Genomic DNA, 21,666 nt, shown 5'->3' on the forward strand with positions numbered 1-21,666 from the left:
TCCAAACTCCCTACTCTCGCTTTCAACTCACTTCCTTTTGTTCTCTCTTTCTTCTCTCTCTCATTCACTCTCTCTCTCCCCCCCCCTCTCTCTCTCTCAGTACCGAGTTGGTGGAGCTGAAAATCGAGGAGTTTCTTTCTTCTTATGCAGAGAAGATTAGTGCGATGACTGAAGCGGCCTTCAAAACTCAGGTTTGTGTGTATATCAATACTGAGTGAGTGTGTGTGTGTGTTTGTGCGGTGTGTGTGTATGTGTGGTGTGCAGCGTTTGTGTGTGTGTGATCTGTGTGTATTACTTGTGTCCCTCCAGGTGACGGCACTGGTCAAGCTGAAGGAGTGTCCTGACGCACACGTGGGGGACGAGGTGGACCGGAACTGGGCTGAGGTGGTCACCCAGCATTACCTCTACGACAGGCTGAACAGAGAGGTACACACACACACACACACACACACACCCAGCACTACCTCTACGACAGGCTGAACAGAGAGGTACACACACACACACACACACACACCCAGCAGTACCTCTACGACAGGCTGCACAGAGAGGTACACACACACACCCAGCAGTACCTCTACGACAGGCTGCACAGAGAGGTACACACACACACACACACCTAGCAGTACCTCTACGACAGGCTGCACAGAGAGGTACACACACACACACACACACACCCAGCAGTACCTCTACGACAGGCTGCACAGAGAGGTACACACACACACACACACACACCCAGCATTACCTCTACGACAGGCTGCACAGAGAGGTACACACACACACACACACACACACACACACCCAGCAGTACCTCTACGACAGGCTGCACAGAGAGGTACACACACACACACACCCAGCAGTACCTCTACGACAGGCTGCACAGAGAGGTACACACACTAGGGCTGGGAGTCCGAACTTCGGGATTCGAATATAATTCGAATATTGACAGAAATACTGGTATTCGAACGAATATTAGGCAGCCCTTAATATTCGAACCTGTAAGTTTTGTAAATGTGTTGGCTAGCAAACGTTGCTTTTGATTCAGATTCAGAGGGTTTTTCACGCCTGGTGAAGTTGCAATCGCGAGCTCATTAGCAAGGCTATTGGACACCTGGGCTCCTGTAGGACTTAGTTAGCAGAACAATGGCCTCGCCAACGCCCACAATCACGCTGGAGGAGATCGAAATCTATACCCCTAGACTGGGTTGCACCAGTTTGTCTAAACCCAAGCATTTAGTCACGCCTAAACACTGACTAAACTCTTAGTTGCTACTAGTTAGCCGCATATTAGTTGGTATCTTATTTCGGTTGCACCACGGCAATTTAGGCGATGTCTTAACTAGTAACTACTAACTAGTTACTAAAAAATAGTCGTTGTATGACTTTGACGGCAGGATCCAAATAGCCAATCGGCAAGTAAAAATGTAAACAAGGAGGTTGATCGCCCTTACCCAGCCCTTACCAAGGAGCTTGGGCCGTGTCCGAATGTCCATATACTATATAGTACATACTGCAACTCGCCTACTACATACGATTTAGTACATACCTGTACTACTCCACGAAAACATGTTTAGTATGCGAGATAAATGTAGCATGCTTCACGAGTCATCCAGTGAAAGCGACGGGCTCCGGCTCGCATATGCGATTCATGTTAAACTTACAACAATATTGAGCTAGCCAGGCATTTGAGTTGGTCATCCAACACAGGCTCGATCCTCACCTTTCTGTATAATCCCAACTGTGAAATGGATGTGATAATAGTCCACACAATATTCTTCCTTTGCCTCGTTTAGCACCAGCTGCAACACTCTTCTCCAAATTCATTATCTCCGTTAGCAAGGCTAACGTTGCACTCGGTAGCTTGTGCTTATTATTATTATTGGAGTTGGTGCTTGTGCAGTGGAGGGGTTCTTTTGGGGGAGTTAGCCGTTGGATTGTTATGCTTAAATTATCCTAGCCAGCTAGTTCCCAAGCTTGTTTGATAACCTTTTATTCAGACATACCGTAGGCTGCCTGGTACAGTCCACTGACCAGTTGCTGGTTAACTATGAGGATCCCAGCCGACCGTTGCATCCCCCCAACCCGCAACGGAGGGTTATCAGCTGGGCTGGGACTCCCCCTCTCATCGCTAACCAGCAACTGAGCCAATTGAGCTAAAGGTGGTTAGCTAGCTCGATCGTGAAATTACTCAAACTTATTAAATATGACACCAATAAGCACACCGGTGCCAATAGTTAGCTTAATCTTGATATAACTAAGACATCTGCTAAAAAAAATAATTTTTCCACCGACAGATTTAGCTACAATGTTTCAGCCCACCTCCGTCCTAATAGCAGAGTTGAAGACGCTACTTCCTCGCACTAGTCATCACTTACACCACCTCCCAGGGTGGTGTACATATTTAGTTGTTACTAGGAACTAGTCGTGAGTGGTGCAACCCATTTAAATTTAGTAGTGACCAAATCTCGAGTTAGTCACCACTTAGGTTATAGGCCTAGTCACCACTTAGTAATGACTGGTGCAACCGGCTCCTGGTTGACGAGGGTTGTTGAGTCTTACATACTGCAGCCAGATAGCCCATAATGGCAAGTTCTGATTTAGCCTAGGCTACATGTTTGATTAATGGGATATACATCCTACTACCTTTATTTATCTTTTATTTGTCTTTCAGTACCTAGCCTGACTGGCTTATTTTTATTTATTTTTGTCAAACAGTGAAAACCTACTGTTCAAGCCAGGGTCTGACATAAATTAAAAGAACGGTTGTTGACAAAGACTTGTATTTGCTTCTGAAAACATCATTGCTTATCGATATTGCCTATGATACAATGCCCACTAGTGGACAGAATGTGCACAACTTTATTTTAATACCTAGGTAGGTCTTTCTGTAAGAATTTAATGGTAAAAATATTATTAATAATAATTCGAATATATTCGAATATTATTATTAATAAATAAACGAACTTCGAATATGATTTTGGGGCAAAAGTCCCAGCCCTAACACACACACACACACACACACACACACACACCCAGCATTACCTCTACGACAGGCTGCACAGAGAGGTACACACACACACACACACACACACCCAGCATTACCTCTACGACAGGCTGCACAGAGAGGTACACACACACACACACACACACACACACACACACCCAGCATTACCTCTATGACAGGCTGCACAGAGAGGTACACACACACACACACCCAGCATTACCTCTACGACAGGCTGCACAGAGAGGTACACACACACACACACACACACCCAGCATTACCTCTACGACAGGCTGCACAGAGAGGTACACACACACACACACACACCCAGCAGTACCTCTACGACAGGCTGCACAGAGAGGTACACACACACACACACACACACCCAGCATTACCTCTACGACAGGCTGCACAGAGAGGTACACACACACACACACACAAACACACACACACACAGCAGTACCTCTACGACAGGCTGCACAGAGAGGTACACACACACACACACACACACACACCCAGCATTACCTCTACGACAGGCTGCACAGAGAGGTACACACACACACACACACACACCCAGCAGTACCTCTACGACAGGCTGCACAGAGAGGTACACACACACACACACACACACACACACACCCAGCAGTACCTCTACGACAGAGAGGTGAGACATGAGGTGCATGCAACTGGTTTCAGGATTATCTATCAAACAGTGGCGATTGCTCCTATAAACCAGGGTAAGCCTGGCCTACCCATACAAATCCGAATAAAACTTGATTTTTGCACCTTCTTTCAGTTAAAGAAGGCACGAAAATCAGTGCATAAACTTTGTGAAATAGAGACACTGAACCGCAATCAAAATGTGAGATTTCATTTTGCCCTGGCGCAGCATCTGGACACACAGACATCACAAGAAACGGCGCTAACTAACTGATAGATCAATTGATAGATAGATTGATTGAAAGTTCCTAATCTGTAAAATCACTCTTCAAAAACATAATTAACCATCCACGTTACAGTTGTTTGGGAAGGGCACTTTCTCGAAATCAATAGCCTACGGCCTTTTTTATGCACATCCAAGGACAGATAGAATTGTCATCCTCTCAATCGAAAGGGGCGTTATATCGTATTTGGATTACAATGCGGACATAATCTGGTGAGTAGTGCAAATATTTGGCTATTAGTGCATCACTATGGACCCTATATAAAATTGTGATTTGGCTGTGGACACGTTGTTTGTTGGTGCGGGGTAAATGGATTCCAATAGCCTACAGTAGGGGACTGACATTGTGGTTAATGATAGATTTTCCGTCTTAATTTTTCTAGCCAATAGATGAGCAACCTGTACGACCACGTGACATTTGTTTACATGTGTTGGTTCGATTACACAAATGACCTTGTGAACACGAACCAGACCAAAAAAAACTGCAACAATGTTGCAACGTCACTCATTTGCTCTGGTCCTTGGTTCGGACTTTCTGGTGTGATCGCAACCTTAATCTCCCTTTCTGACCCTAAAGGAAGGAGTCCCTCAAGGATCTATTCTTGGTCCCTTACTTTTTACCATTTGCATCACCGATATTGCTTCTAATCTTTCCAACTGTACTGTTCATTTCTATGCTGATGACATGGTACTCACGGTACACAACAGTACCATGAGTACCATCAGCGAAGCCTTTCTGCTACTTCAGTCAGCTTTCAATTCCATTCAACACTCGTTAGCAAATCTGAAACTGGTTATAAATGCCAGTAAAACTAAATGAATGATCTTCTCCATCAAGAGCCCTAATCCGTCGCTGGCGCATCTCACCACTCTACAGAACACAGAAATTGAATTTCTGCAGGATTATATTTATATCTGGCTAGACTATAATCTATCCTTCTGTCACGATATCACTTATTTGAGAAACAACCTAAAATTGGATTTATATATAGAAACAAATCATGTTTCACCCAGGAGAGTAGGAAAATAATTATGTAAACAAACATCCTGCCAATTCTTGACTATGGTGACACCCTGTACATGCATGCCTCAGCCTCTGTTCTTAAGTCGCTTGACCCTACTGTATCATAGTGCCTTAAGATTCAGGAGAATACAACATGGAGTGTTATTTATGTATCGAGCCCTCTGAAGCACCTCTGTACCTATCCAGCCTCCTCTCATTTCATGTTTCCAACTATCCCACAAGCTCACAATGTATCACTAGCTCACCTGTATCACTAGCTCACATGTATCACTAGCTCACCTGTATCACTAGCTCACATGTATCACTAGCTCACCTGTATCACTAGCTCACCTGTATCACTAGCTCACCTGTATCACTAGCTCACCTGTATCACTAGCTCACCTGTATCACTAGCTCACCTGTATCACTAGCTCACCTGTATCACTAGCTCACCTGTATCACTAGCTCTAAACGTCCCTACAGTTAGAAGGCCCTGAACTCTGGAACTCCTTTCACTTTTCACATTGAGGGCCCTAAACTCTGGAACTCCTTTCACAAACAAAACATGCTCCCATCCCTTATTCCCTGCAAACACTTAAAGAATCATTAACTGATACCTATGGGACTGTAGTTTGTAAATACCATTGATGCTAGCCATTTCCTTACTGTACTTTAAGGCTACTCATTTCCTTACCGTACTTTAAGGCTAGTCATTTCCTTACTGTACTGTATTAAACAAATTATTCTTCTCTGTATCCTGCACGCTGTCACTACTTTGTATTTTTCGTACTCTGCTACTGTATTACTGTACTTTTTGTTTATTGTAAGCTTGTACATTGTCATTGTTGTCTGTACAATGTCACTGTTCTTGTATTTTTCTGTACTCTGACACTGAATTACTGTATATGTTGTTTATAAGTAGGGCACATCTGTAAAAGAGATGTGTCCGTATGTTCTTCCCTGTCTAAATAAAGGCTTCCATATATCTACACACACACACACACACACACAGCCATAATCCATATGTTTATGAATGTTTGTGTGTGTGTGTGTGTGTGTGTGTGTGTGTGTGTGTGTAGATCGAGGCCCTGAGGCAGATGACCAGAGCAGAGCTGGTGTCTTGGTACATGGAGCACCGTGGACAGAACTGCAGGAAACTCAGTGTGCATGTAAGTACCTGTACCTCATTATGTGTGTGTGTGTGTGTGTGTGTGTGTGTGTGTGTGTTTGTTTGCGCATGTGTGAGTGTGAGTGTTCTAACCTTGGCGTGTTTCCATTAGGCGGTGTGTGTGCGCCAACCTTGGCGTGTTTCTGTCAGGTGGTGTGTGCGTGTGTGTGTGTTTGTTTGCGCATGTGTGAGTGTGTGTGTTCTAACCTTGGCGTGTTTCCATTAGGCGGTGTGTGTGCGCCAACCTTGGCGTGTTTCTGTCAGGCGGTGTGTGTGTGGGTGTTCTAACCCTGGCATGTTTTGTCAGGTGGTGGGATTTGGACCAGAGGAGAACGACCCCCCTGATGACGACCGCCGTCGTAAGAAGAAAGAGAGGGAGGGTGGAGAGGAGGACGAGGAGGATGCCAGCTCCTCCTACGGCGAGGTGTCCAAACTGACCTTCCTCCCCGCCTCTCCCAAGATGGCCGACGCCACGGTCATCATGGACATTCCTGCATTCACCCGGAGTCTGCCCCTCTTCCCCTACCACAAGATCCTGAAATAAGCTCAGACAGTTACCGAGGCATTCTGGGACATCACTCACCTCCAGAGATCTCCTCAGTACCCCCTCCCCCTCCCCTCCCCTCTCTCTCTCTCTCTCTCTCTCTCTCTCTCTCCCCTTTCACCTACAGTAGCTACTTTCTCTCTCTCATTATTCTATAATCCCTTCTTTGCCCCTCTCTCTCTCCATCTCTCTCTCCCTCTCTCTCTCCTCCGGTTTGTCTGTGCTCAGACGGGACGGGAGAAGCACATCACAGCGTAGAAGAAGACTGGGACGCCCTAGTCTTGTGATACCAGACAATTGGAGATCTCTGCCTACCAAACGTCTGGAGATTTCTACATTCAAGATAGTCGCTCACAAACCTACTTTGGATTGGTTCTGTCCCTTGACCCATGACTCCTGTGGCCTGTGAGCCAATCGGGGTTTGAGGAATCAGGGGTCAGGCCAAGGTCAGGAACTTGGAACACGGGTGTGGGATGTGGAGACGGCCGATCTCAGAGACCGGCGTCTCTGGCCGCGCTGCGTTCCAGTTCCTAGTTCCCGCCCCTCGGCTGGCGCTCAGCTGGGAGGGCACGGTGGCGGTCATCATGGCGTGGGCTTCACATCGTCTTGTTTTGTGCCAAAGTGAATTTCTGCTGCTCTCTACTATCTTAGCCTCAGAGATCTTTCAACACCTTGTGAGAGTTTACATACTGTTTGAGGGGTGTAGGGGTTCAAAATGGAATTGGGATTTTTTCCTCAGCCAAGAGGACTTCCATGCTAAAGAAGTGTGTGTGTGTGTGTGCGTGCGTGTGTGTGTGTGTGTGCGTGCGTGTGCGAGTGGGTGTTTTATTCTGAGCTCTGCAGTGAACTGCTGTAACTAACACGGTCATGCTGTGATATGAAACTGTAAAATAAACAGAATTGAACGAAAAGAATGATACTCAGAAACAGAATGCTGATGTGAGTTCTCTGTTGGTCGTCTGAGTGTCCAGTCAGCAGTATCATGGTCAACATGGACACCAACACCATCAACTTGGGTCGGTGTTAGAATCAACCAAACCAGTTATTAGAGACCTAGCAGTTTGTGCGTCACTGGCCTGAAGGCGTGCGTGCCTGCGTGTACTACTGCTTACCAGAACTGACATGTGCATCTCCTTTCTAAACAAGTGACTCAAAGCATAAATCTAGTGCTGAAGCCAAAGTGCAACTAAAAGCTAAAAATACAAGGTACAGGTGAGTTTTGAGCGTGTGGCGAAAGATGGGCAGCGACCGCTGTCCTGATGTCAGTGGGCAGTTCGTTCCACCACTGCGGGGCCTGGACAGAGAAGAGCCGTGACTGTGCCGATCGACCGCAGGGGTCTCGGAATGACGCAGCAACCAGTCGCCCCGAGGTAGCAGAGCGTAGTGGTCAGGAGGGGGTGTAGGGCTTGACCATGGCCTGGAGGTAGGAGAGGGCTGTTCCTTTAATTGCCCTGTAGGCTAGTACCATAGTTTTAAACTGGATGCGAGATGCTACAGAGAACCTGGGGTGATTAAACACCAGGCAAGCGGCACAAATCCACACCGACAGGCATGCCCATGAATCAGGCAGCATGGGCTAATTTACCTTACACACATTCTCTCACACACCCTGGCTGCGCCCCGTGGATTCTGAATTCAACATTCCTGTTGTCATTCTAATTTCATCCACGGACACATGCCAAGGCATTAATGAACTCCAGCCATGCGGTGAGTATGCGGTCCCCTCATCTCGCTCTTTCTCTCTCTTTCATTACCCCCTGTAATGGAAATTCAGTATTATTAGATAGTTGAGCCCCTTAACATATTATACCTCAGTTGAAGGAATTTAACAGACTATGTTGTTTTGGACAGTTAGACCTCGCCTCTCATTCCTTGCGTAGACAGAATATTGTGCATCTACCATCTTCTGTTTGTAGAACTAAGCACCCTTGATCGTCTTCGCTCACGGTCCTCGCCACCAACTGTCTCTGTGGACAACAGGAATCCACCTGGGCTTGGGGGTGGGAAGCGGAAGCGAGGGCAGGGAAGTCACTCAGACACCACGGTTGCTGCCTTTGACTGTGTAAATGTTGACTGTAACCGCAGATCTGGAACGCCATTTCTCACATTGCAGACTGCTGTGTGCATGAAGCAGCTGAGATTTGACGGGCCCCTTCTCCAGACCGGTTATGAGGGGTGTTTGTATGTTATTGTGCAGTTTGTATGTAGGCTATTGTATGTGGCTACTGTGCTGCTTGTGTGCCTGCATGTAATAAACTTTGTTTAATTTAAATAAATAAATGTTCCCCCCAAAAAAGGGTTCTATGTTCCTCGGGTCCAAGACTAGTGATTGGCTAATCCATTGTACGTCAAATGGCAGGCGTGGCCGAGAATACAGACATGTGACATTGGAAAAGGCAGCAATTTCTTGGAGACAAAGGGACAGGATGGTTATTCTGGTGGAGACAGATTTCTAGGTGTATGGCCTCCTGGAGGCCATCTTGTAGGTTAGCACAGCTATGTGAACGGTTGGACAAAGGTTTAAGGTGTTTGGAATAGAAAGGTCTTGAGGCCAGTTGTAAATTCTATGACAAGCGTAAAAGTATGTTTATTTTTATGTTTATTTTAATCCACATATAACATATTATACCTTTAACGGGTTATTTTGATGAACTGGATACATTTTGGGAATCTGCATGGTTACTTTCTCGCCTGAAAAAATATTCAAACTTCATAAAGTGACATATTAAGTCATGGAGACAAAATTGCTCTCCAAAATTGCTCTTTTGGTCGGAGCAGTGGAGCGGGAGCGTGGGATTGTGGGATATTGTGACCAACACATTAATACATCCATGAACGAAGGATACATCTGTGCTGCCTTCAAAATCTGCCCAGTCGGAGGCACCTCAGCAGGCAGCATGTTTGTAAATATTGGATTGGGACGTGACGTGATGCCTCCTCCTTTCAGCCGTTTGGGATGCAGCCATATACTCTGGGATAACAATCAAGGAACAACGTACAGGTGTGCAACGAGACATAACGAGACACAGGTGCAGACAATCACCCCGACAAGGACATGGAGGGATTCCAACAAGACACCAACACAAGGACAGAGGAACTAGGACACAAGGGAAGGGAACAGGGAATGGGGCTAGGACAGGGAATGGGACAGGGCAGAACACTAGACGGGGGAGCTAGAGGGCCAGGAGTGGAGGGACTGGAGTGACGTGGGACTAGTGAGGGGACAGTTGTCTAGAGCTGGGGCTGGGAGGACACAAACCAACATAGAAGATAAGACAACGAACACAAGACCATACAGAGGCAGAACAAAACCAAGTGACAACGTGAACAGCGTGTGCAAAAGTCTCTGGGGGTGCAGGGGCAGTCACTGGGAGGGGAGGTGCTCAGGGTCCAGGAAGGTCCAGGGGGCACAGGGGGTGCGCAGGGCGAACCAGGGGTCCGGGGCAGGGGTGAGGGTCTGGACCGGGAGCGAGCAGAGTGGACCAGGGGTCCGGGGCAGGGGCGAGGGTCTGGACCGGGAGCGAGCAGAGTGGACCAGGGGTCCGGGGCAGGGGCGAGGGTCTGGACCGGGAGCGAGCAGAGTGGACCAGGGGTCCGGGGCAGGGGCGAGGGTCTGGACCGGGAGCGAGCAGAGTGGACCAGGGGTCCGGGGCAGGGGCGAGGGTCTGGACTGGGAGCAGGGGGCGAGCCGGGGCGGACCCGGCCCAAATCTTAACAGTTTTGTATGTATTGTATGTGGCTACTGTGCTGCTTGCTTATAATAAACTTTGTTAAATTTAGAACGTTGGCATTGAATCTCTCCTGAACGATACTCAGTGACAGAAATTTCCACAACACCCCTCTATCTCTCTCTCCCTCTCTCTCTTTCTACTATATCTTTCTCTTGCAGCAGTATGCCTGTGTTTGTAAGAGAGGAGAGAGAGGACGGATAGACAGGTTTATGATTGCGAGAGATTAATGGATTGTGTGCGTGTGTGCGTCCATAGTGCAGATTTGGAATTAATCAGTGCAGTGGACTGTATCGACTAGGCGGCGCCAAGCGTTGACTCTTTTATTTCATTTGGGCAGTGATCTAACCGTTCCCCGCTGGACTGCGTGTCTTCATCAAACTCTCGGCCATAAAGAGACATTCTGGATTGGATTCCCGGGACTTACTGTAGCCTACACTACAAATTATCCAAGATTAAAGAAGCAGCTTTTATTTTATCCCACAAAAGTAATCTCCGCTTCCAAATAAAGTTCACTGCACATTAGCCTAGCTAGTAGTTGAATATTCTCCAGTTTGAAAACTCATTTAATCAGTTCACCTCCATGAGGCCGGATCCGTCTTTTAAAGTTCTTTTTTTTTAGCTTTCAAATGTTAATATGTTCAAATATACCGTGGTCTTAACGTTTGCGAGGCGGCCTGGCCTATAGGAGCAGGGCTCCCCCCGTGACCGCTCAGACACACCTCGCCCAGCCCAAACACACCCCGCCCAGCCCAAACACACCCCGCCCAGCCCAAACACACCCCGCCCAGCCCAAACACACCTCGCCCAGCCCAAACACACCCCGCCCAGCCCAAACACACCCCGCCCAGCCCAAACACACCTCGCCCAGCCCAAACACACCCCGCCCAGCCCAAACACACCCCGCCCAGCCCAAACACACCCCGCCCAGCCCAAACACACCCCGCCCAGCCCAAACACACCCCGCCCAGCCCAAACACACCCCGCCCAGCCCAAACACACCTCGCCCAGCCCAAACACACCCCGCCCAGCCCAAACACACCCCGCCCAGCCCAAACACACCCCGCCCAGCCCAAACACACCCCGCCCAGCCCAAACACACCTCGCCCAGCCCAAACACACCCCGCCCAGCCCAAACACACCTCGCCCAGCCCAAACACACCCCGCCCAGCCCAAACACACCCCGCCCAGCCCAAACACACCCCGCCCAGCCCAAACACACCCCGCCCAGCCCAAACACACCTCTCCCAGCCCAAACACACCCCGCCCAGCCCAAACACACCCCGCCCAGCCCAAACACACCTCGCCCGGCCCAAACACACCTCGCCCAGCCCAAACACACCTCGCCCAGCCCAAACACACCTCGCCCAGCCCAAACACACCCCGCCCAGCCCAAACACACCCCGCCCAGCCCAAACACACCCCGCCCAGCCCAAACACACCCCGCCCAGCCCAAACACACCTCTCCCAGCCCAAACACACCCCGCCCAGCCCAAACACACCCCGCCCAGCCCAAACACACCTCGCCCAGCCCAAACACACCCCGCCCAGCCCAAACACACCCCGCCCAGCCCAAACACACCCCGCCCAGCCCAAACACACCTCTCCCAGCCCAAACACACCCCGCCCGGCCCAAACACACCCCGCCCAGCCCAAACACACCTCGCCCGGCCCAAACACACCCCGCCCAGCCCGAACACACCCCGCCCAGCCCAAACACACCCCGCCCAGCCCAAACACACCCCGCCCGGCCCAAACACACCCCGCCCGGCCCAAACACACCCCGCCCAGCCCAAACACACCCCGCCCAGCCCAAACACACCCCGCCCAGCCCAAACACACCCCGCCCAGCCCAAACACACCCCGCCCAGCCCAAACACACCTCGCCCAGCCCAAACACACCCCGCCCAGCCCAAACACACCCCGCCCAGCCCAAACACACCCCGCCCAGCCCAAACACACCCCGCCCAGCCCAAACACTGACTTCAGCACCTTGGACAGCGCGCTGGGTCAGCGACTCAAACCAGCGTGGCCCACTCCCGGCACCTGATTATATAATACCTCCGTGACAACGACCAAAATCTCCACCAAAACGTGGTTGATAATATCCTAAACAATAATTTAGGAATACTTTGACGTGCACAGATAGATACGAGGTGGTGCTAGAGCACCTGCCCTTTGCCCTCTGGACAAGGCAAGTGCCCTTTTGAAAGTTACTTCTTTTCTTTTCTTTAACAGTTTAGGCCTACTGTATGTGGCCCATGGTGACATCGATCGATTCTCGATTAAAAGCGTGTAATAAAGTAACTTTGCCAGCCCCCCCCCCCCCCCCCCCCCCCGCGGCACCTGTGCCCCCCCCCTCCCTCTCTTCCTTTATCAACGGTAAACGTTAAAAGCGGTCACATACGGAGGCGCGCTACTCCTCCACTGCCCTTTCCCCATCCAGAGAGCCCGAGTGATGACAGCTAATCAGCCAGGTAACACATAAACCAAACGAGTGTCTTGTTTGCCCCCTAAGCCTCAGTTGCAAAACTATAACTTGCATTTATTTGTCTCTGTTGTGAAATACGTCTCATACAGCCTAAATTAGTCGACTGCCCACCTGCTTAACAGACGCTAGGATGTAAATGGAATTAACGTAATGATGACCACCACACGACCAATGTCGGTCGAATTTGTTGTTAGTACAGCATGTGAGGCTATCAGTATACAAGATCAGTAAGACAATTTTAAAACAACTCTGTCAGCACCCCCCCCCCGCCCCCCCCCGTCAACATCTCTCCGCGCAAGGTGCCCTAATCTTTCACTGAGCACCTGCCCCCCAACATGTCTGTGCACGCCACTGATAATCGTGCATTTGAAGGCTATGAACTTTAATTCGCAGCCATACGTACAATCCCATAAATAAGTTGTGAGATATCGGTCTACTAGGCCTATAGCCTACTTCTTTATATCACTCAGCCACTATCTGCATGGGGGACATCGGCGATCGCACTTTAACCCCCCCCCCCCCCCCCCCCAAGGTGCTATCACTGGCTGCTGCGCTTTAACCCCCCCCCCCCCCTCCCCAAGGTGCTATCACTGGCTGCTGCGCTTTAACCCCCCCCCCCTCCCCAAGGTGCTATCACTGGCTGCTCCCCCCCCCTCCCCAAGGTGCTATCACTGGCTGCTCCCCCCCCCCTCCCCAAGGTGCTATCACTGGCTGCTCCCCCCCCCCCCTCCCCAAGGTGCTATCACTGGCTGCTGCGCTTCCCCGAGGGACCAGCAGCGGCAGCTGTCCTCCCTGCGCCGATCGAGCCGCCCTCTGGACGGAGCCATGCCGAGCTGTGACACTCGCCATCCGGATCCATGTCCGTCTGTCCGCGGCGCGTCAGCGGGGGAGACGCGATGAGATATACCGCGCCGTCGCCAGTCCTGTGCAGATGAGAGAGAGAGAGGGAGAGAGAGAGAGAGAGACCACGAATTAACGACATGATGAGAGCTGTGCGGTAGAGCGAACGGGAGAGGTTCTCGGTAAACGAATTGCTGCTAACGGAAGCAAAGCACCGGACGATGCTACGGTAGCGCTGTAGCGCAAAACGATGACCGTCAAACCGGCAGCGACAGTGGCCAAAAATTAAACCACGAATTCTCAAAACCCGAGACACGGAGGGCTTCCGGAGAGGTACGGCTTTCATGGGCTTAGGGGTTTCATTGAGCAATTGTTCTTCTTCTTGGTTTACGTGTTGTCATGACTACCCGTTATCCCATCCACGCTCTTAATTGGATTAAGTGAGCGTGAGAGAGGTGATGAGTGTTTGCCGCGGGCTGATTTCTGTATCAGGGTGTCCGCGGTCCTCTCTCTCCTCTGTAAACGCCGCCCTGTCCTCCTCAACTGTCTATCTTCATGCTGTTTAGAGGGAGGTCAGAAGAGCTTCCCGTGGAGGAAATAGCTCCCTGTGCTACACACGCCAAGGAGAGTCCTCGGAGAGTGGACCTCGTTAAATGAACAAGGATTGATGAGAATGCAGTTATTGAGCCTGTCAGCGAGACGGAGCTGTGGGCTGAGAGGTGCTGGGCTCTTATGTACCGACCCAGACTCTCCTGTCACCTTCAGTACAGAATAAACAGATGGGATTCTGGGACTGGGTCGGCTGAGGGGGTGATGTCAGGTGATTTGTCCTCGAGAGTGGTGCCCCAAAACAATGATGTCACGTCTCTCTTCCCAGGAGGCCTAGCAGTGATCTCCACACCAGGGCGGCAGGATGCTGTCCTTCAGGTGCTGATTTCCACAGGTGAGGTGTGTGTGTTTCTGCCATGGAGTACATATTCCTGCTATCTGTGCGTACACAGGTTGGACAAGCTGAAGCAAGTGTGTGTGTGTGTGTGTGTTTGTGTGTGTCACAGATTTAAAGTGAGCCGTTTCCCACCGAAGTAAGTCAGTTTGGAGTCTAACAGTCTAGCGTATGTCAGTCTGGAGGCTAGTGTGCTCTGTGCGGTTCTCTCTCATCCCATCTCCCCATAGCAGAACAAAAGCCAAACTCCTCTGTGAGCAGTAGCAGTCGCCATAGAGCAGCTGATTGAATCCTCTATTTGATCATGAAAACAGCCTCTGTTCTTCCCGTTGGTCCCCCCCTTCCTGTCCTCCTCCCCCTCTCCCTGTCATGGTTGGTTCTGTGGGTCCAGATGTGGCCCTGCTCCTCTCCTGACACGCTGGGACCAGTGCTTAGAGAGAGAGAGAGAGAGAGGGGGGGGTGACTATACTACCTGGATAAATTGCCCCTGTGATGGAAAAATATTGTTAAAGGAATGATATTTGAATAATTGAAGCCCCCAGGCTTTAAAATTGCAGGCTTGCCGTGATTTCCAGTGTAAAGTTCACCTCACCGAAATATTCATGTCATTATTTAAGAGAGGATAGATCTGGATTCCATCTAGGCACTGCCACTCTATTCTCCTCTTCTCTCCTCCACTCATCTCTCTTCCTCTCTCCTCTCCTCTTCTCTCCTCTCCTCTTCTCTCTTCGCCTCACCTCTTCTCTCCTCTTCTTTCCTCTCCTCTCCTCTTCTTCTCTCTTCTCTCCTCACCTCTTCTCTTCTCCTCTCTTTGCTCATCTCATCATCTCTTCTCTTCTCTTCCCTTCTCTTCCCTTCTCTTCCCTTCTCTCCTCTTCTCTTCTCTTCTCTTCCCTTCTCTCCCACTCTCCTCCTTCTCTTCCCTTCTCTCCTCTCCTCTTCTGTCCTCTCTCCTCTTTTCTATTCTCTTGTCAGTCAGTCAGTCAGTCAGTCAGTCAGTCAGTCAGTCAGTCAGTCAGTCAGTCAACCAGCCAGTCAGTCAGTCAGTCAGTCAGTCAACCAGCCAGTCAGCCAGTCAGTCAGTCAGTCAGTCAGTCAACCAGCCAGCCAGCCAGTCAGCCAGTCAGTCAGTCAGTCAGTCAGTCAGTCAGTCAGTCAACCAGCCAGTCAGTCAGTCAGTCAACCAGTCAGCCAGTCAGCCAGTCAGTCAACCAGCCAGTCAGTCAGTCAGCCAGCCAGCCAGTCAGTCAGTCAGTCAGTCAGTCAGTCAGTCAGTCAGTCAGTCAACCAGCCAGTCAGTCAACCAGTCAGTCAGTCAACCAGTCAGTCAACCAGCCAGTCAGTCAGTCAGTCAGTCAGTCAGCCAGTCAGTCAGCCAGTCAGTCAGTCAGTCAGTCAGTCAGTCAGTCAGTCAACCAGTCAGTCAGCCAGTCAGTCAGTCAGTCAGTCAGTCAGTCAGTCAGTCAGTCAGCCAGTCAGTCAGTCAACCAGCCAGTCAGTCAGTCAGTCAGTCAGTCAGTCAGTCAGTCAGTCAGTCAGTCAGTCAACCAGTCAGTCAACCAGCCAGTCAGTCAGTCAGTCAGTCAGCCAGTCAGTCAGTCAGTCAGTCAGTCAGTCAGTCAGTCAGTCAACCAGTCAGTCAGTCAGCCAGTCAGTCAGTCAGTCAGTCAGTCAGTCAGTCAGTCAGTCAGTCAGTCAACCAGCCAGTCAGTCAGTCAGTCAGTCAGCCAGTCAGTCAGTCAGTCAGTCAGTCAGTCAGTCAGTCAGTCAGTCAACCAGCCAGTCAGTCAGTCAGTCAGTCAGTCAGTCAGTCAGCCAGCCAGTCAGTCAGTCAGCCAGTCAGTCAGTCAGTCAGTCAGTCAGTCAGCCAGTCAGTCAGTCAGCCAGTCAGTCAGTCAGCCAGTCAGTCAGTCAGTCAGTCAACCAGCCAGTCAGCCAGCCAGTCAGTCAGTCAGTCAGTCAGTCAGTCAGTCAGTAAGTCAGTCAGTCAGTCAACCAGCCAGTCAGTCAGTCAGTCAGTCAGTCAGTCAGCCAGTCAGTCAGTCAGTCAGTCAGTCAGTCAGTCAGTTAGTCAGTCAGTCAGTCAGTCAACCAGTCAGTCAGTCAGTCAGTCAGTCAGTCAGTCAACCAGTCAGTCAGTCAGTCAGTCAGTCAGTCAGTCAGTCAGTCAGTCAGTCAGTCAACCAGTCAGTCAGTCAGTCAGCAGATGCGTGAGGTACAGTGTGATCATAGACTGTGCCACTGTGCCGTCTATTGAATGGATGAAACAGCGAACACAGCCCTGTTGTCCTGCCTCTCTAAAGCTCACTCTTGTCCTGTGTTGAAGATAAGGGCAGTCGTCCCCGCAGGTCCATTCACATGACATTACAGTCATTTAGCAGACGCTTTTATCCAAAGAGACTTACAATAATGAGATTGAACATAGGAAGTCTGTGTACTACTATTCGCCAGAACTCACAAGCACATCTCCTTTCTAAAACAACCACCGACGATGATGGTGGTTGGTGACATTGTGGTGTTGGTGACGGGCGTACATTTTAATGTTTTCTGTATGCTTGATGTGTGCTAAACAAATTCCCCTCTGGGGCAATAAAGGTTTCAATTCAATTCAAGTGACTAAGAGCATAATCTAGTGCTGAACCAAAGTGCAGGAGTAGCTAAATATAAATACAATAGGTGCTTTAAGGAACATCCTGGTAGTATCAATCGATCAATCAATCAAAGCTTTATTTGTATAGCGCATTTCATACCGAGAGGCAACACAATGCGCATTACAGAGAACAAGGGAGGTGGGCAGACGTCCCACCCCTACATATTCCAGAGGGAAGCAAAAAAAAATGTAATCACCCGGGGGCCAGATAAGTGAGCTGTAAAAATTCTTCCCTGAAGTACTTCTTGAAAAGGTGAGTTTTGAGTGTGCAGTGAAAGATGGGCAGCGACTCTGCTGTCCTGACGTCAGTGGGCAGTTCATTCCACCACTGCGGGGCCAGGACAGAGAAGATCCCTGACCATGTCCATCGACCACAGGGCCCTCGGAGTGACGGGACAACCCGTCGCCCTGAGGTAGCAGAGCGTAGCGGTCGGGAGGGGGTGTAGGGTTTGACCCTGGCCTGGAGGTAGGAGGGAGTCATTCCTCTCATTGCTCTGTAGGCGAGTACAAGGGTTTTAAACTGGATGCAAGCTCGACCAGGAGAGGAGAGGGGTCAAATAGAGACTTTTTGGTATTTCAGACGTGGAGCTGATGCTTTTGTGTGTGTGTGTGTGTGTGTGTGCTGTACATGTGTGTGTTCCCACATGTGTGCAAGTGGTAGAAATCTATTCCCGGCTCACATGGAGAGAGTGAATCAGAATGTGACGCCTCTGCCAGCTGCCGCTGTGCTCCGTCTGGTCTCGGGCCGGCGGGCCGCGTGCTGCAGAGACCCCCGCCAGCCAACTTTATTTACACGCTGTGCCCCCCGTCCCCGCCCCCCCCCCCGCCTGCGCCACATGTCACTGTGCTTGTAGGACCTGCAGACAGCAAATAGACCTTCTATTATTCTATTATATTCTATTTTCAGCAATGCTTTGGCAGTTTCTTTCAGCTCATCAGCATTCACACACATGTCCTGCAGGAAATGCAATCTTCTAGTTAGTGTGAAGGCTGATTCAGCGTAGGTAGTAGTTATAGAAATACTAGCCGAAGTTGTATTAGTAGTTACAGTATAGCAGTACTAGAAGTAGTATTGAGAGTAGTTTATGGTAGTTTTTATATTCATAATAGCCTAGTTAGTAGAACGATTATGCTTAGAGGCTTTACCTACTGTAGTTAACTGTATATTCTTTAGGAGCCTGTCTGCTAAGTGCTTATTGTGTCTTATTATGTGATACACTTAAATATCCTATTATGGACGGTATGTGATACACTTAAATATCCTATACAGGGATAGCTAACACATAATGGCCGACCATGTAGGCAACATCTCTGTAACTATGCATCTACTTTACTGATAGTCATGTCTCGTTTATGAAGTATTTAGTCCATGTTTAGTGCTCTGTAAATGTTCCTAGCCAATAGACTTGAAGGACAGGTTTGGAATTTAGCATTATAAGCCATGTTATAAGATTATTGATATTATAAGCATACTTTGTGGGGATTTGTCAGAACATCAACGGACACCAGTGACCACTCACCTGACTCGTCTTTGAAAACGAGAGTTTATGCTGTTTTTGACAGATTTCTTTCAAAATCTATGCACCTACGGATCTATTGAGTGTGTTAACGGCGACGGGCTATATCTCGAGAGTGCACCGTTTGACGAAACTTTGATGTCGGCCATTGTATATGATCGTAAATAACCTTATAACGTGGCTTATTATGCTAAATTCCAAACCTGTCCTTTAAACATTTCAGAGCTTGCTTGATTGTCTCGTTGAGAGAGGTCAGGGAAGAATTTTTACAGTTATTTTTCCTTCGGTGAGTTTTTCCTTCCCTCTGGAAAATGTAGGGGTAGGATCTATGTCCACCCCCCTTTGCTCTCTGTAAAGTGCATTGTATTGCCTCTGTGTATGAAATGTGCTCTACAAATACAGTTTGATTTGATTTGACCAGCAGAAGTTGATACTGTTTCCTGATTTCCTGATTCCTCCAGGAAATGTAGCCTACTTTCTAGTTTATGCCCACAGGAAATGCCCACATTTCCCCTCCTGGAGATCATTACAGTTACAGTATATCTTAATTGATCTTTTATTAGAAAAGGCCCTGTGAGCAGCACAATAAATAAAACAATGAATAAAACTCACAAAACAACAACATAGACACAATAAACACAGCTATGTGACCTCTCCACCTGTGTGTGTGTGTGTGTGTGTGTGTGTGTGTGTGTATTGATCTGCAGACTCAGTGTTTTAACAGAAAGAGACAGGGTTGAGTGACAGCACTGCTGACAAAGTCCAGCTAAAGCCAACTTTCTCAACCTGAGCTGAGAACACACACACACACACACACACACACACACACACACACATGCTCACAGACACACACACACACACACATATACACACATGCTCACACACACATGCTCACAGACACACACACACACACACACACACACATACACACACGTGCTCACAGACACACACACACACACACACACACACACACATGCTCACAGACAGACAAACACACACACACACACACACACACACACACACACACAACCCTCTGGACTCACAGAATCTCTTATCCATTCATATCTTAAGTCTTATGTCCCGTGCTCTTATCCCCTCTCCCATCCTCTCCTCTCTTCCCTCCCCTCATCTCCTTTCATGGTCTTCCCCTCCTCTCCTCCCCTCCCCTCTCCTCCTCTCCCCTCTCCTGTCCTCCCCTCCCCTCTCCTGTCCTCTCCTCCCCTCCCCTCTCCTCCTCTCCCCTCTCCTGTCCTCCCCTCCCCTCTCCTCCTCTCCCCTCTCCTGTCCTCTCCTCCCCTCCCCTCTCCTGTCCTCTCCTCCTCTCCTACCCTCCCCTCCCCTCTCCTGTCCTCTCCTCCTCTCCTACCCTCCCCTCCCCTCTCCTGTCCTCTCCTCCCCTCCCCTCTCCTGTCCTCTCCTCCTCTCCCCTCTCCTGTCCTCTCCTCTCTCCTCCCCTCTCCTGTTCTCTCCTCCCCTCTCCTCCTCTCCCCTCCCCTCTCCTGTCCTCCTCTCCTCTCCTCTCCTCTCCTGTCCTCCCCTCTCCTCCTCTCCCCTCTCCTGTCCTCTCCTCTCCTCTCCTCTCCTCTCCTCTCCTCTCCTCTCCTCTCCTCTCCTCTCCTCTCCTCTCCTCTCCTCTCCTCTCCTCTCCTCTCCTCTCCTCTCTCCTGTCCTTCCATGGTCTTCCCTTCCTCCTCAGCTGAATAATTGAAGGGTTTTTAGTCCGACCCCTCCTCAGGGACTAAACGTACTGTCAAATCACACCATGCGCTCTGACTCAGGTCTGTGTGTGTGTGTGTGTGTGTGTGTGTGTGTGTGTGTGTGTGTGTCTGCCTGCGTAGATATACAGTACGTATTAGCAAGAGACTGGTGAGCCACAGCTGAGTCAGCTGTACTGTGTGCATGTGTGTGGATTATTCAGCTGTCCTGTGTGTGTGTGTGTGTGTGTGTGTGTGTGTGTGTGCAGGATGGATGGATGGATGGATGGATGGATGGATGGATGGATAGATAGATAGATAGATAGATAGATAGATAGATAGATAGATAGATAGATAGATAGATAGATAGATAGATAGATAGATAGATAGATAGATAGATAGATAGACATATCTGTAGGGCGGCTGTGGCTCAGTAGTAGAGCAGGTCGTCCAATGATCGTAAGGTCGGCGGTTCGAATCCCGCTTAGTCTGCTCCCAATGAGCAGGCTAGCACCTTTCATGGCAGCTGCCACCGTTGGTATGGGAATGAGAGGCCATTGTAAAGCACTTTGGATAAAAGCGCTATATAAGTGCAGTCTATTTACCATATCTATGAAAAGCCATCAGTGCACCTATTCAAACTGTCATAACTGCTCCAAGCAGAGTGCAGATGCGTTGAACAGTTTGAGGGCAGCTGGTAGGAAGGACCTAGAGGCCGTGTCAGGATCAGTCTGACTGAAGGTGCTCCTCTGCCTGCCCTCCACGCGCCATTAGCCAGCAGCTGCATTCACTCCCATGTATTTCCAAACGCGAAAACAACGGCAGTGAAAAACAATCAGAGTCTGGTAATGATGAGTTTGTAACCCCGGTAGTGTATTCAGCCTGTTATTTTGACTATTTCGGTTCTTGAAGTGATGTTTTTACAGCGAACTTTTAACATTGAAGTCAACGGGCACTTCCGCATCCGCACCCCAGACTGACCAATATGGCTGCCAGGTGAATAAGGCGAATAGGGTCTATAATTAGCAAATATGACCCACGCTCGTTACATAACTTATATAACATCCAGTGACAAAATATGTCATGGTACCTTGGTATGTCCACACCAAGGATTGAACTCACAACCTTTGCGGTGATAGGCAGCGCA

At 49.4% G+C, this 21,666-nt stretch overlaps 1 protein-coding gene across 1 annotated transcript in view; it reads left to right on the forward strand.

Moving 5' to 3' along the window:
- The window catches only part of LOC311319572 (nardilysin-like), a 33,201-nt gene extending 25,779 nt beyond the window's left edge, over positions 1–7,422 (forward strand). The window contains exons 29-32 of the mRNA XM_084451139.1: positions 101–191; positions 310–426; positions 6,024–6,113; positions 6,420–7,422. Of these exons, the coding sequence (XP_084307265.1) occupies positions 101–191; positions 310–426; positions 6,024–6,113; positions 6,420–6,656 (535 nt within the window). The 3' untranslated portion in view covers positions 6,657–7,422. The remainder of the gene's footprint in view (positions 1–100; positions 192–309; positions 427–6,023; positions 6,114–6,419) is intronic.
- The last annotated feature ends 14,244 nt before the right edge of the window (positions 7,423–21,666 follow it).

The sequence above is a fragment of the Borostomias antarcticus genome, assembly GCF_949987555.1.
Source record: "Borostomias antarcticus genome assembly, chromosome: 16".
NCBI classification, from domain to species: Eukaryota; Metazoa; Chordata; class Actinopteri; order Stomiiformes; family Stomiidae; genus Borostomias; species Borostomias antarcticus.